General features: G+C 44.9%; 1 protein-coding gene across 1 annotated transcript; it reads left to right on the forward strand.

Annotated features, from left to right (window-relative positions):
• The first annotated feature begins 403 nt into the window (after nucleotides 1-403).
• On the forward strand, nucleotides 404-12,213 carry LOC121556597 (5-aminolevulinate synthase, nonspecific, mitochondrial). The gene is made up of 11 exons (XM_041870478.2): nucleotides 404-583; nucleotides 4,215-4,414; nucleotides 4,759-4,950; nucleotides 6,522-6,644; nucleotides 7,262-7,481; nucleotides 7,899-8,083; nucleotides 8,259-8,438; nucleotides 9,311-9,475; nucleotides 10,038-10,306; nucleotides 11,281-11,443; nucleotides 11,803-12,213. The coding sequence occupies exons 2-11, from the start codon at nucleotides 4,216-4,218 to the stop codon at nucleotides 11,961-11,963; spliced, it is 1,857 nt and encodes a 618-aa protein (XP_041726412.1). The 5' UTR covers nucleotides 404-583; nucleotide 4,215; the 3' UTR covers nucleotides 11,964-12,213.
• Nucleotides 12,214-14,794: the final 2,581 nt, after the last annotated feature.

The following is a 14,794-nucleotide window of genomic DNA, read 5'->3' on the forward strand; positions in this document are numbered from 1 at the left end:
TCTGTATAAGAGCGTCTGCTAAATGACTTAAATGTAAATAAGAGGATATGAGTGAGTAATACATGTTGACTTTGAAATAATGGAACATTCTCTGGGGGCAAAGAGGGGACTGCGGTTTCCACTAGTCACCACAGCCACAAAATCTAAATTGGCTATATCGTAAAAAAAATCATAAACTAAAATTAGCTTTTTGGTCATAATTTAAGGTTAGCAATGTGGTTGAGGTTGGGTTTAAAATCACATTTTAAGAAGCGAAATTGATCAAATGGGCAGGGTTTATGACTTTGTGGCTATGGTAACTAGTAGGTAGGTAGTCAGGACTGGGGTGGACCCGTCTGGGTTGGGTGCTATGACGTACACACTCACCCTCTCGCGAGACTTGAGATTCTCATTCGATTTTATAAGCCGGTTGCATATCCTCGTCCTTTCGTTCGTCCTCAGTGCAGGATAACGAAACATCGTCTTGCAAAAGTAGAGCTATTAGCGTTATATTTACACTCTAACAGCGCTGAGCTCTTTCCAAGCCAAGCTATCTTTTAACTTATCTATTCGTGAGAGGGTGACCCGAAGCACACGGAGCGAGGTAAGCAAACGAGATCGCCATTCGTCCTTAATTTATCAGGTTTGGTTATCTAGCGAGCCCAGTATGCCAGTACTGGGACTAACCTTGTATGGCTACCCAGAATCTTTGCTCCGGCCAAATGTTAACGTTACGCTACGCCCACGGACGTTCGTTTCTTAACCGCAATGAAGTATTTAGTGAACTACTGTATAGAGCAGCGGAAGAATTCAGTTCAGTCGTCAGGCGAGGGCTAACCGGGGCTAATGACTAGCTGGTCAGTGCTATCTGGGATCCTTCGGGGGGGTGGGGTCCCAAGGATCCCGATTAGCACGGACCATACTTAGCTCGCTAGTTAACTTAGCTAACATGTGTCATTAGGGAAGATATGACATTGGTCATGTAAGCGTAGTTACTAAAACGTCGATATATTGAACGTTGTCTTGAATTGATTTATGACTAACGGTATTTTCAGCTCTTGTGACTTAATTTGGCCTGTCAGATTAAACAGTAATGTAACTAGTTTGTAAAAGACCTTTTAAATGTAAAAAGTTTTTTTTGCCTTGACTAAAAATCCTGTATGGACTGAAAGTAGCCAGGACAAACTCATTTTCACGATTTCACTATCATTAAAGTTAATAAATCAATCAGCACGTTTTGGGGCTCATTCGGTAGTTTTTACATGATTTTAAAGCTGCAATATGTAACTTTTTAGGCGGCCAGACCAAATTCACATAGAGATGTGAGTTATAGATATAACATTCTCATTTAAAGTCGGTAAGTATGTTCTATGAGCGCTAATTCTATGCTTTTCGTTAAATTTCGTTTTTGCCTCTTACGTTTTCTACACCAGCTGAAAAGACAATATTTTTGTTTATGGAAAATATATTTCACAGCCGTTTACATTCTGATGCAGTGCTTGTTTTGTCACAAACTGAAATTAGGTGAACTATTACAACTTTAGCAACCAGGTGCATATTGCGCCTTTAAGTAGAATCATGTTGAACATTTTTCTTAGTACCATTTTATATTCCTAAAACATAAGTTGAAAATTATACTGTTGGTGCTTCCTGTTGTCCTGTGTTTAAAAATAATAATAATTATAGCAGGGTATCAAAACGTCGGTTTTAAATGTCAATTCATAATCAATATGTTAATTACTCCCTATACACAATGTCATACTTGTGTTCAGATTACTTGTATTTTGCAAAATTAGTACCTTAAAATAGGGATCATCAACTAGGTGTGTGTATATATATATATATATATATATCACTTTTTTTTGTGTGTGTATATATGTGGACACCCCTTCAAATTAGTGGATTCGGCTATTTCAGCCACACCCGTTGCTGACAGGTGTATAAAATCGAGCACACAGCCATGCAATCTCCATAGACCAACATTGGCAGTAGAATGGCCCGTACTGAAGAGCTCAGTGACTTTCAACATGTCACCATCATAGGATGCCACCTTTCCAACAAGTCAGTTCGTCAAATTTCTGCCCTGCTAGAGCTGCCCTGGTCAACTGTAAATGCTGTTATTGTGAAGTGGAAACGTCTAGGAGCAACAACGGCTCAGCCGCGACGTGGTCGGCCACACAAGCTCACAGAACAGGACCGCCGTGGCACGTAAAAATCGTCTGTCCTCGGTTGCAACACTCGCTACCCAAGTTCCAAAATGCCTCTGGAAGCAACGTCAGTACAAGAACTGTTCGTCGGGAGCTTCATGAAACTTAGTTCCCATGAAGGGAAATCTTAACGCTACAGCATACAATGACTTTCTAGATGATTTTGTGCTTCCTACTTTGGCAGCAATTTGGGGAAGGCCCTTTCCTGTTTCAGCATGACAATGCCCCCGTGCACCGAGCGAGGTCCATACATAAATGATTTGTCGATCTTTCCATTTGAGTCTGAAAAGGACAGCTTTGTTCTAAGTCCTGTGACGGACAGGCGTGTGTAAATAAAATCAACAGTACCAAACCAAAGATATTAATCAGTTTTTTTTAAAGCAATCAATTTAGTGTAATTTTGATGACTAACTTTTGATATTGACAATCTGAGGTACAAATTGTGTAATTTCACTTCATTGTGTGGGGTGAAAAATGGGAGCTTGTCTAAGGTAGTAACGCAAACTGTCCACATTACATTTAGGGAAATGTGTGCGCAGTGGTCTAAGGCACTGCATCGCAGTACTAGCTGTGCCACTAGAGATCCTGGTTCGAATCCAGACTCTGTCGTAGCCGGCCGTGACCCGGGAGACCCGTGGGGCGGCGTAGCCGGCCGTGACCCGGGAGACCCATGGGGCGGCGCACAATTGGCCCTGCTAGTACTGCGAAATTAGCGCATTCTAAAATGTAATATGGCAAAAAATAATTCAGCATGTCAATTTTGGATGATGGCATATGTTGGTCATTCCCAAACTATAGCAACAATTATATCTTTCTTACTAATTTAACCAGTTAGTTTAAAAATGATCTCAAACACAATTTAACTGGAGGATGCAGACTGGAGCTTCGTTAGTGTCTGTGAGCTGCCTGAACGCGTACCGTCCCTACCGGAAGAATAAGGTCCTAGACGAGTCATGCTTTTTGGAGGTTTCTTTCTGCTTTCTTCCAACCATGTCACTGGCAACAGTGTTTCCAAGAAAGTGGGGCTTGTTCCTGGAATGAGGGAGGCTGTCTAGAAAAAAAAACTTGTTCTCCATTCAGTAGCCAGGCACGTAGCAGGGCAAAACGTTTTGAAACGGGTGCTTCCTGAACCCATTCTTCCCCCCCTTCTCAACACCTTGTACCTGCTGAATACGACCTTTCAGAAGGGGAGTAGTCTTGGCTACATTTGGTGCTGTGGACCAGTATGAACCAACTAATATGGACTCCAGTCTGTTAGCTTTGGTTCATTTACCGACTTCACACTGCTGGTAGAATATGCACTGATTTAGTCATTGTGGTTGTGTTCGTTGTTGTAGTAAAGGCTGTGAGAAGCAATGCATTTATCATGCAAGAGCAAAATGGCATCCTGATGTTATACTTTTGTGTGATTAGTTTTACTAAAGGATCAGTCCTATTCCACTGACGGTACTGCACTGGCATAACTAGGCCCCATGTGCTTTAGATAAGTAAAGGAATGCAACGCATTACAATGTTCTACTTCTCACAGAGTATGGTATGACTTTTATTGATCCCAACATGATGAGATGTATAAAATGATTTCCCATCAATAAATTACAAGTACAATACGTGTGTCAAAGACATGATAAAGCACTGTGGCACTCATAAAAGGTCTGATTCAAAGGAAATGTAAAGCCCCACCGATGTCTTTATTTGGGTCTGACACCGATATCTGCTGATGGACTGTTTTACAGCGGGGAAATGAGTTTCCACACTGAATTCTCATAAATTGCCATCCAAAAGAGTAACTGTCTGATAACTATGCTTCAAATGTTGATTTTTGAGAATAGCTGCAAGTGTTCAGCATGAGATGAGCTTATTTTCATCCTATTTGAGTATCGGTGGAGTTATTGGCCGATACGATGTATAGCGTTTTTAAAAGGCCAATATCCTCCGACAACATGGGTGGATGGATATAACGGTTGGGCTCTAAAGGAGAAATGCTGTCTATCCTAATCTTCACCTTTTTGCTTTGACGATCACCGTAAGGATGGAGACTTTAATTCGCCGCTGCCCGTTCCTGTCCCGCGTGCCACAGTCCTTCCTCCAGCAGGCCCGGAAATCTCTGGTGGTCTACGCCCAGAAATGTCCTGTGATGATGGACCTGGCCTCCAAGCCGCTGGCCCGTTCCCTCTGCTCCTCCTCTGCTAGCTTCCAGAAGGACACCGGGACTTCAGCCCAGACACCTGGTGAGTGGAGGGATATCATTTTATACTGATCACATGATCAGGAAAAACTCTTGCCCTGAGACATGGCTGTTTTTTACTTCTATGGCATTGCAACAGTCTGTGGCGTACAGCCACGTCTCAGGGGCAAGGAAAACTCTCGACTCAAATTACCAACTCCATCAAGCGTTGATTATTTGAATCAGCTGTGTAGTGCTAGGGTGGAAACCACAACGTGCTCCCAGGCGGGGGGGGGGGGCCCAGGACAGAGTACGTTAAACCCTGTGCTAGTGTATGGTGTAGTTTTAAAGCTATGTGTGTGTGTTGCTCTTAGTCTACTAACCCGAGTATCTTCTGTCCTTTTTAAGGCGCCAATGGGGGCACCACCACCAAGCTGCCTCAGGTCCACCCCCACCCCATGCCCCCCTCTGGCCAGGCCTCGGGGGCCTCCAAGTGCCCCTTCCTGGCGGCTGAGATGGGCCAGAAGAACAGCGGTGTGGTGCGCCAGGCCAGCATCCAGCTGCAGGAGGACGTGCAGGAGGTTCGCACCGTCCAGAAAGGTACACAAGGGGTTAAACCACCTGGAGTTGTATTCCTTTTTTGCTACTAATACAGAGGTATCGTGGGCTTAATTACAGGTTAAGGTTCAGTTAAACATCTGCTTTATTATTCAGAGGTACATAACAATAGTATTAATAACCTGAAGGCTGTTATGATTTGACTAATACAGATGTAAGCCATACTATATAAATACTGTACATGTTTTCCAGAATGTTCTTCCTCATCGGGGATCATCTGCCTGTTAGAGACTGACATTACTGTTCAGCCCATAGCAATAGTTAAAATATGGAGTTAATTTATATATATATATACACAAAAGTATGTGGACACCCCTTCAAATTAGTGGATTCGGCTATTTCTGTCACACGTTTCTGACAGGTGTATAAAATCGAGCACACAGCCATGCAATCTCCATAGACAATCATTGGCAGTAGAATGGCCCGTACTGAAGAGCTCAGTGACTTTCAACGTGGCACCGTCATAGGATGCCACCTTTCCAACAAGGCAGTTTGTCAAATTTCTGCCCTGCTAGAGCTGCCTCGGTCTAAGTGCTGTTATTGTGAAGTGGAAACGTCTAGGAGCAACAACGGCTCTGCCACAAAGTGGTAGGACACACAAGCTCACAGAACGGGACCGCTGAAGCACGTAGTGAGTAAGAATCGTCTGTCCTCGGTTGCAACACTCACTACCGAGTTCCAAACTGCCTCTGGAAGCCACGTCAGCACAATAACTGTTCATCGGGAGCTTCATTAAATGGGTTTCCATGGCCGAGCAGCCACACACAAGCCTAAGATCACCATGCGCAATGCCAAGCGTCTCTGGCGTGTTGAATCACGTTTCGCCATCTGGCAGTCCGATGGATGCGTCTGGGTTTGGCGGGTGCCAGGAGAACGCTTCCTGCCCGACTGCACCCGACTGCATAGTGCCAAATGTAAAGTTCAGCGGAGGAGGAATAATGGTCTGGGGCTGTTTTTCATGGTTCGGGCTAGGCCCCTTAGTTCCAGTGAAGGGAAATCTTAACGCTACAGCATATATTGACATTCTAGACGATTCTGTGCTTCCAACTTTGTCAAAAGTTTGGGGAAGGCCCTTTCCTGTTTCAGCATGACAATGCCCCCGTGCACAAAGCGAGGTCCATACAGAAATGGTTTGTCGATCGGTGTGGAAGAACTTGACTGGCCTGCACAGAGCCCTGACCTCAACCCCATCGAACACCTTTGGGATTAATTGGAATGCCGACTGCGAGCCAGGCCTAATCGCCCAACATCAGTGCTCGACCTCACTAATGCTCTTGCGGCTGAATGGAAGCAAGTCCCCGCAGCAATGTTCCAACATCTAGTGGAAAGCCTTCCCAGAAGAGTGGAGGCTGTTATAGCAGCAAAGGGGGACCAACTTCATATTAATGCCCATGATTTAGGAATGAGATGTTTGACGAGCAGATGTCCACATACTTTTGGTCATGTAGGTTACATCTCTGGTCCAGCCATGACCTGTCTGTGTGTCCAGATAGAAATAATACAGCATATGTCTATTATCCAGCTGTCACTAATCACCAGATGTGACCCCTCAGCCCAGGTCCTGGCCTCCTCCTCCTCTAAGTCTGGAGGTGTTGACCGGACCAATCTGATGAAGAGGCTGCTGAAGCAACGTCCAATCAGGGTGTCCCACCTACTGCAGGAGAACATGCCCAGCTGTGAGTCACATGACCAGACTGTTCAAACCAAACTTTATTGTCCCTGATTTTTTTTAATTAGTGTTCCATTCAAACCAAACTTGATTGTCGCTGTAGGGAAATTATGGTAATTATGAGCCGGCTAGTTAGCGAACGTTAGCTAACAAGCTAATGTTAGCTAACAAACCACATCTTTGTCTCTAGAAAAAAATAGAGCATGTAATGTTGGTATTTAGACCAGGCTGATGAGATGTCATGCAGACTGCAGTTTTTGTGGTTATACTTTTTCATGATGACAAGTTTAATGTCGGACAACAACAATGGAATGTTAATTATTTTAATTAGTGCCAAAGCCGGTAAGGTGAAAGGTGATGTTTATACTGGGGGGTTGGCAGGACTTTTAAATACGTTACCGCAATCACGGCTAGGTCGGTTGGCGGAAATTAAAGTACAGGCTTTGTCGTCGGCAATCCTTGCAGATATAAAGAAAAGTCTGCAAAAAGTTGGCTGAAGTCGTTACTTAAGGGGATGTTCCCTTGTCTTGTCTTTTTGTATTTTATTGAAACAGGACAACTAAATGTCATCTTTACCTCCTTGTCTTGTAATCATGTTTCCTTCCTCTCTCGGTCTCACTGCAGTCTCTAACTTCCACTACGATGAGTTCTTTGAGAGGAAGATTGAGGAGAAGAAGAGCGACCACACGTACCGTGTCTTTAAGACGGTAAACCGACGGGCCACCGACTTCCCCATGGGTGACGACTACACCGATTCCCTTAGCGACAGGAGAGACGTGTCTGTGTGGTGCTCCAATGACTACCTGGGCATGAGCAGACACCCACGGGTCGTCAACTCCATCACGTAAGTAACCAGTGACGAGTGGATAGTTGGATTGATGGATGGATGGGTAAATGAAGAGCTGAACAGACAGGTGGGTTGTGTTTAGTAGGGCACACTGTAGAAAAACCCATTTGAAACCCAAAATTTGCATTTTTTCCCCCCCCAGATAGTAGTAGGCTACCTCCAAATTTCATTCCATTTCAAAACATAAAATATTTTCTTGTTGCCTACTGAACACAACCAAGGAAAGATCAATAGGCTTAATTGATCCCTGTGGAGAGGTGACCAAACAAACCATGTTGGTTTCACTGCTCCCCCGAAGGACCAATTTATCTATCCCTTGAGCTATATGTAGATCCCCCACAAAGGCCTGTCCGGTGATGACCCAGTGAAGGTGTGGGCGTGTTAATTGGCCTGTTTACCTGGTGTTGTTTCCAGGGAGACGCTGCGTAAGCACGGCAGCGGGGCTGGAGGAACCAGGAACATCTCTGGGACCAGTAAGTTCCACGTGGAACTGGAGCAGGAACTGGCAGACCTCCACAGGAAGGACGCTGCGCTACTCTTCACTTCCTGCTTCGTAGCCAATGACTCCACCCTGTTCACCCTGGCCAAGATGATGCCAGGTAACCATGTCACATTACTCACCTGATTTTTATTTTATTTTTAGTACCATAAACTGTACTTCCAGGTAGCAATGGGCGAGTTCTTTTTTGCATTGCCACGGATGTGCAGAGTTTGCACATTTTAAAATGAATCTGGTTCATGGCACTAAACGGCCTGTCTTATTCTTCTCTATAGGCTGTGAGATCTACTCTGATGCAGGGAACCACGCCTCCATGATCCAGGGCATCAGGAACAGCGGAGCCAAGAAGTTCGTCTTCCGTCACAATGACCCCAACCACTTGAGAGATCTGCTGCTGAAGTCAGACCCCTCCTCTCCAAAGATCGTGGCCTTCGAGACGGTCCACTCCATGGATGGTGAGTGGAGTTCTTGGAATGCGTCCCAAATGGCTACCCTATTCCCTGTATAGTGCACTACTTTTGACCAGGGCGGCAGGGCCCATAGGTCTCTGGTCAAAAGTAGTGCACTATACCGGGTTCCATTTGGTGTTTGTTACTTGATGTGGTAGATATTAAAGCTGAAGCTTTTTTATTTTTTTGGTTTTGTACGCTGAAAATACAATATTTTTGGATATGGAAAATATATTTCACAGCGGTTTAGATGGTACAATGATTCTCTACACCAGGGTTCTTCAATTCCGGTCCTGGAGGGCCGAAACGCCTCTGTTTTTCATCCTCTCCTTCTAATCAGGGGCTAAATTCAGACCTGGGACACCAGGTGAGTGCAATTAACTACCAGGTAGAAATAAAAAACAGAAGTGTTTCGGCCCTCCAGGACCGGAATTGAAGAACCCTGCTCGACACTGAGTGCTTGTTTTGTCACACAAACTGAAATTAGGTGAACTATTAGAATTTTTGCAACCAGGAAATGGTGTGATTTCTGTGTAGTTCATCTTTTTAATTCTTTTAATGGGGGGGGGGGAAATGCACTGACTGACTAAAACTATAATCATATTGTCCAGAGTTTGTCGACAGATAATAACTAAAGACGGTTGAAATGACTAAAATGTGCCTAGGACTAAAACTACCTCTAAAATAGCTTCCAAAATTAACACTGTCCTGTTCATATAATGCCTTTTTAGATAATGTTTATATAATGTGCTTCTATACTGTCAACCTCTATGAAACTGATTTTATGATATTAACCGTTCGTCTCTTAAAGGAGCGGTGTGTTTTAAAATGCCTCCTACTGAAATGGTTATATAATACTGTTTATCTTGTCTTTAAAGGAGCGGTGTGTCCTCTGGATGAGATGTGTGACGTGGCTCATGAGTTTGGAGCCATCACGTTTGTAGACGAGGTGCATGCGGTGGGGCTGTACGGCGCCAGAGGAGGAGGTATCGGAGACCGGGACGGCATCATGCACAAGATGGACATCATCTCTGGAACACTGGGTCAGTACTTCACTTTACAAATCAGGGATGTGATTCGTCCTGGAAAAATTAGGAATTCCTGCTTTATCCTCCATTCAGTTCTAATTGAAACGGCCCCATCTCCTAGACAATTTACAGATTTTCTATGTTCGTCACATCCCTGAAGCAGTCCTTGTTTGTCTGAAACCCTGAGACGAACCAGATGTCTGGTCTCTAACGCGGGTGGTTGAGGTTGTTGCTTAATGCTCCTTGGGACACTGGAGAAACAGGAACTAGGATCTGTTTACGACCTGTTGCTAGGAGACCGCGGTCTCTTATTACATTTCCTCTAAGCCTGGGGACTGCTGGGAGACCAATCATCACACACTGGGACAATCTGGAGAGGTGCTTTGTCTGTTTTTGTTGGAATACAAGCGAGTCAAGATGACACAACATCCTGGTGAACACCGTTCTAAAGGAGTAGAAACAGTGGGGTTTTTTTTTTTTACATCCAATAACACGTCATTCTCTAGTAGTCTGAGGGAAAAAAACGTGATTTTATTTGTCCTAATTTAGTGTTTTAATTAATTGTATTTTCTTCCAGGCAAGGCGTTTGGTTGTGTAGGAGGCTACATCGCCAGTACCGACGCCCTGGTGGACACGGTGCGTAGCTACGCTGCAGGCTTCATATTCACCACGTCTCTTCCTCCCATGCTGCTGGCCGGGGCCCGCGAGTCCATCCACATCCTTAAAGGGGAGGAGGGCCGCGCCCTCAGGAGGAAACACCAACGCAACGTCAAGCTGCTGAGACAGATGCTCATGGACTCTGGACTGCCCCTCGTCCACTGCCCCTCTCACATCATCCCTGTCAGGGTGAGAATCAGTACAACTTACGGCTCAATTTTCAATCCGTGTTGCCTGAAGTTCAGCACTACAGCGTGAATTAAATGTAAAGGTCATGTTCCTGTGTAAAGGTCATGTTCCTGGTAAAGGTCATGTTCCTGTGTTAGCAGAGACGTCGTTCACGGTAAACGCTGCATATGTCAGCTCAATCAGAAATTACCTTTTTTAAATGTCAAGTGCGCTGAACGAATAGAATCAATCCCTTTTAATCTTCCAAAATGAATTGGAAATGTGTCTTATGTTATTCCCAATCCTCCAGACACCACACACACACACGGAGTGTACAAAACATTAAGAACACCTGCTCTTTTCAATGACTGACTGACCAGGTGAAAGCTAGGATCCCTTATTGATGTCACCTGTTAAATCCACTTCAATCAGTGTAGATGAAGGGGAGGAGACAGGTTAAAGAAATGATTTTTAATTCTTGAGACATGGATTGTGTATGTGTTCCATTCAGAGGGTGAATGGGCAAGACAAAAGATTTCAGTGCCTTTGAACGGGGTACGGTAGTAGGTGCCAGGCAAACTGGTTTGTGTCAAGAACTGCAACGCTGCTGGGTTTTTCACGCTCAACAGTTTCCCGTGTGTGTATCAAGAATGGTCCACCACCCAAAGGACATCCAGCCAACTTGACACAACTCTGGGAAGCTTTGGAGTCAACATGGTGCCAGCATCCCTGTGGAACGCTTGACACCTTGTAGAGTCCATGCCCCGAAGAGCTGAGGCTGTTCTGAGGGCAAAATGGGGAGGTACAACTCAGTATTAGGAAGGTGTTCTTTAGTGTTTTATTATTGATCAGCATTGTTAATATTGGTATTTTATTAGGATCCCCATTAGCTGTTGCCACCCTATTGATAGACATCAACATTGTCACTGTGGACATACTCAGCATGGTCTTACTTGGCTGGGTTGATTTGAATGTGATTTTGACGTGGCCTGCAGGTGTCTGATGCGGAGAAGAACACTGAGGTCTCTGACGTCATGATGAGCCGTTACAACATTTACGTCCAGGCCATCAACTACCCCACGGTCGCCAGGGGGGAGGAGCTTCTACGCATCGCCCCCACGCCGCACCACACCCCCCAGATGATGACATACTTTGTCGGTAAGCGACATGTTTGGTCTAGCTGGCAGGAAACAGGAAACTGATCAAATGGTTTATCTCAATCGTTTTGTTGTTGTTGTAAAGCTCTTGTCGTGTTCAGTGCTTGGCACAAAACTGAAGGAAATGTTTTGAGGGGGTCAATGGTTTAACTCAGTTTCTCAAGATATACAACTGAAGTATACTTCTGTGGCTGGACAAATATTTGGGTGACCCAGCGAAGATCCCGGTAGTAGATTACTAACTCAATTTATTTGTTTGTAAACCTTTTTTTTTTGCTGGTTTTCAGTAAGCATGTAACTTCAGGAAATATACTGAAAACGGCCAAGTACGTCCTCTAAAACAATATTTCCCCTCTTCAGAGAAGCTGGTTCAGACGTGGAAGGAGTCCGGTCTACCTCTGAAGCCCCGTTCTTCAGCAGAGTGTAACTTCTGCCAGCAGCCGCTGCACTTTGAGCTGATGACCGAGAGAGAAAAGTCTTACTTCAGAGGCCTGAGCCACCCCATCTCCGCTCACGCATGACGACACTACAGAATACACTCAACCCATTCCTCTGTCACTGTCACTGGTACCTTTTTATTCCCTAATATAGTGCGATACTTTTCACTAGGGCCCCATAGTGCTCTCGTCAAAAGTAGTGCACTACACCGGGAATAGGGTACCGTTTGAGACATCCATAGAATGTATATCTATATTGTATTTTATAAGTGTCATAACTTATTTCTGGGTATTCCATGGGCACCCGATTGTCTAAATAAATAACTTGAATGTTTCTGTGTTTATTGTCACATTGACTTGGTCACAATAAGGTTGTTTGGTTTGAACTTGAAGTCCAACCCAATGAGGAGTTTATAACTAATAGCCCTATATATATATATATTCATTTTTTTTTATTTAACCATGTAAGCCAGTTGAGAACAAGTTCTCATTTACAACTGCGACCTGGCCAAGATAAAGCAAAGCAGTGCGATAAAAACAACAACACAGAGTTACATATGGGGTAAAACAAAGTCAAAAATACAACAGAAAATATATATACAGTGTTTGCAAATGTAGTAAATTATGGAGGTAAGGCAATAAATAGGCCATAGTGCAAAATAATTACAATTAGTATTAACACTGGAATGATAGATGCTATCCATACTAGGGGTGGGTGTTGCTATGGTGAGCTAAGATAAGGCGGGGATTTGCCTAGCAGTGATTTATAGATGGCCTGGAGCCAGTGGGTTTGGCGACGAATATGTAGTGAGGGCCAGCCAACAAGAGCGTACAGGTCACAATGGTGGGTAGTATATGGGGCTTTGGAGACAAAACGGATGGCACTGTGATTGACTACATCCAATTTGCTGAGTAGAGTGTTGGAGGCTATTTTGTAAATGACATCGCCGAAGTCAAGGATCGGTAGGATAGTCAGTTTTACGAGGGCATGTTTAGCAGCATGAGTGAAGGAGGCTTTGTTTTGCGAAATAGGAGGCAGATTCTAGATTTAACTTTGGATTGGAGATGCTTAATGTGAGTCTGGAAGAAGAGTTTACAGTCTAACCAGACACCTAGGTATTTGTAGTTGTTCACATACTCTAGGTCAGACCCGTCGAGAGTAGTGATTCTAGTCGGGTGGGCGGGTGCAAGCAGCGTTTGGTTGAAGAGCATGCATTTAGTTTTACTAGTGTTTAAGAGCAGTTGGAGGCTAGGAGTGTTGTATGGCATTGAAGCTCGTTTGGAGGTTTGTTAACACAGTGTCCAATGAAGGGCCAGATGTATACAAAATGGTGTCGTCTGCGTAGAGGTGGATCTGAGAGTCACCAGCAGCAAGAGCGACATTATTGATATACACAGAGGGGGGGCATGGGCAAGTTGCAGCAGAGGGTGCAGAGCTGGTGGCCGGGGTAGTGGTAGCCAGGTGGAAAGCATGGCCAGCCGTAGCAAAATGCTTGTTGAAATTCTCAATTATTTTAGATTTATTGGTGGTGACAGTGTTTCCTAGCCTCAGTGCAGTGGGCAGTTGGGAGGAGGTGCTCTTATTCTCCATGGATTTTACAGTGTCCCAAAACTTGTTGGAGTTAGTGATGCATCATAAACTCAGCAAAAAAAGAAACGTCCCTTTTTCAGGACCCTGTCTTTCAAAGATAATTTGTACAAATCCAAATAACTTCACAGATCTTCATTGTAAGCGGTTAAACACTGTTTCCCATGCTTGTTCAATCAATCAATCAATTTCAATCAATTTTATTTTATATAGCCCTTCTTACATCAGCTAATATCTCGAAGTGCTGTACAGAAACCCAGCCTAAAACCCCAAACAGCTAGTAATGCAGGTGTAGAAGCACGGTGGCTAGGAAAAACTCCCTAGAAAGGCGAAAGCCTAGGAAGAAACCTAGAGAGGAACCAGGCTATGAGGGGTGGCCAGTCCTCTTCTGGCTGTGCCGGTGGAGATTATAACAGAACCATGCCAAGATGTTCAAAAATGTTCATAAGTGACAAGCATGGTCAAATAATAATCAGGAATAAATCTCAGTTGGCTTTTCATAGCCGATCATTAAGAGTTGAAAACAGCAGGTCTGGGACAGGTAGGGGTTCCATAACCGCAGGCAGAACAGTTGAAACTGGAATAGCAGCAAGGCCAGGCGGACTGGGGACAGCAAGGAGTCACCACGGCCGGTAGTCCCGACGTATGGTCCTAGGGCTCAGGTCTCTCAGTTGGCTTTTCATAGCCGATCATTAAAGAGTTGAAAACAGCAGGTCTGGGACAGGTAGGGGTTTCGTAGCCGCAGGCAGAACAGTTTAAACTGGAATAGCAGCAAGGCCAGGCGGACTGGGGACAGCAAGGTGTCATCATGCCCGGTAGTCCTGACGTATGGTCCTAGGGCTCAGGTTCTCAGAGAGAAAGAGAGAACGAGAGAATTAGAGAGAGCATACTTAAATTCACACAGGACACTGGATAAGACAGGAGAAGTACTCCAGGTATAACCAACTAACCCCAGCCCCCGACACATAAACTACTGCAGCATAAATACTGGAGGCTGAGACAGGAGCGGTCCGGAGACACTGTGGCCCCATCCGAAGAAACCCCGGACAGGGCCAAACAGGAAGGATATAACCCCACCCACTCCGCCAAAGCACAGCCCCCGCACCACTAGAGGGATATCCCCAACCACCAACTTACAATCCTGAGACAAGGCCGAGTATAGCCCACAGAGGTCTCCACCACAGCACAAACCAAGGGGGGCGCCAACCCAGACAGGAAGATCACGTCAGTAACTCAACCCACTCAAGTGACGCACCCCTCCCAGGGACGGCATGAAAGAGCACCAGCAAGCCAGTGACTCAGCCCCTGCAACATGCAACAGGGTTAG

The sequence above is a fragment of the Coregonus clupeaformis genome, unplaced genomic scaffold (genome assembly GCF_020615455.1).
Source record: "Coregonus clupeaformis isolate EN_2021a unplaced genomic scaffold, ASM2061545v1 scaf0006, whole genome shotgun sequence".
NCBI lineage: Eukaryota > Metazoa > Chordata > Actinopteri > Salmoniformes > Salmonidae > Coregonus > Coregonus clupeaformis.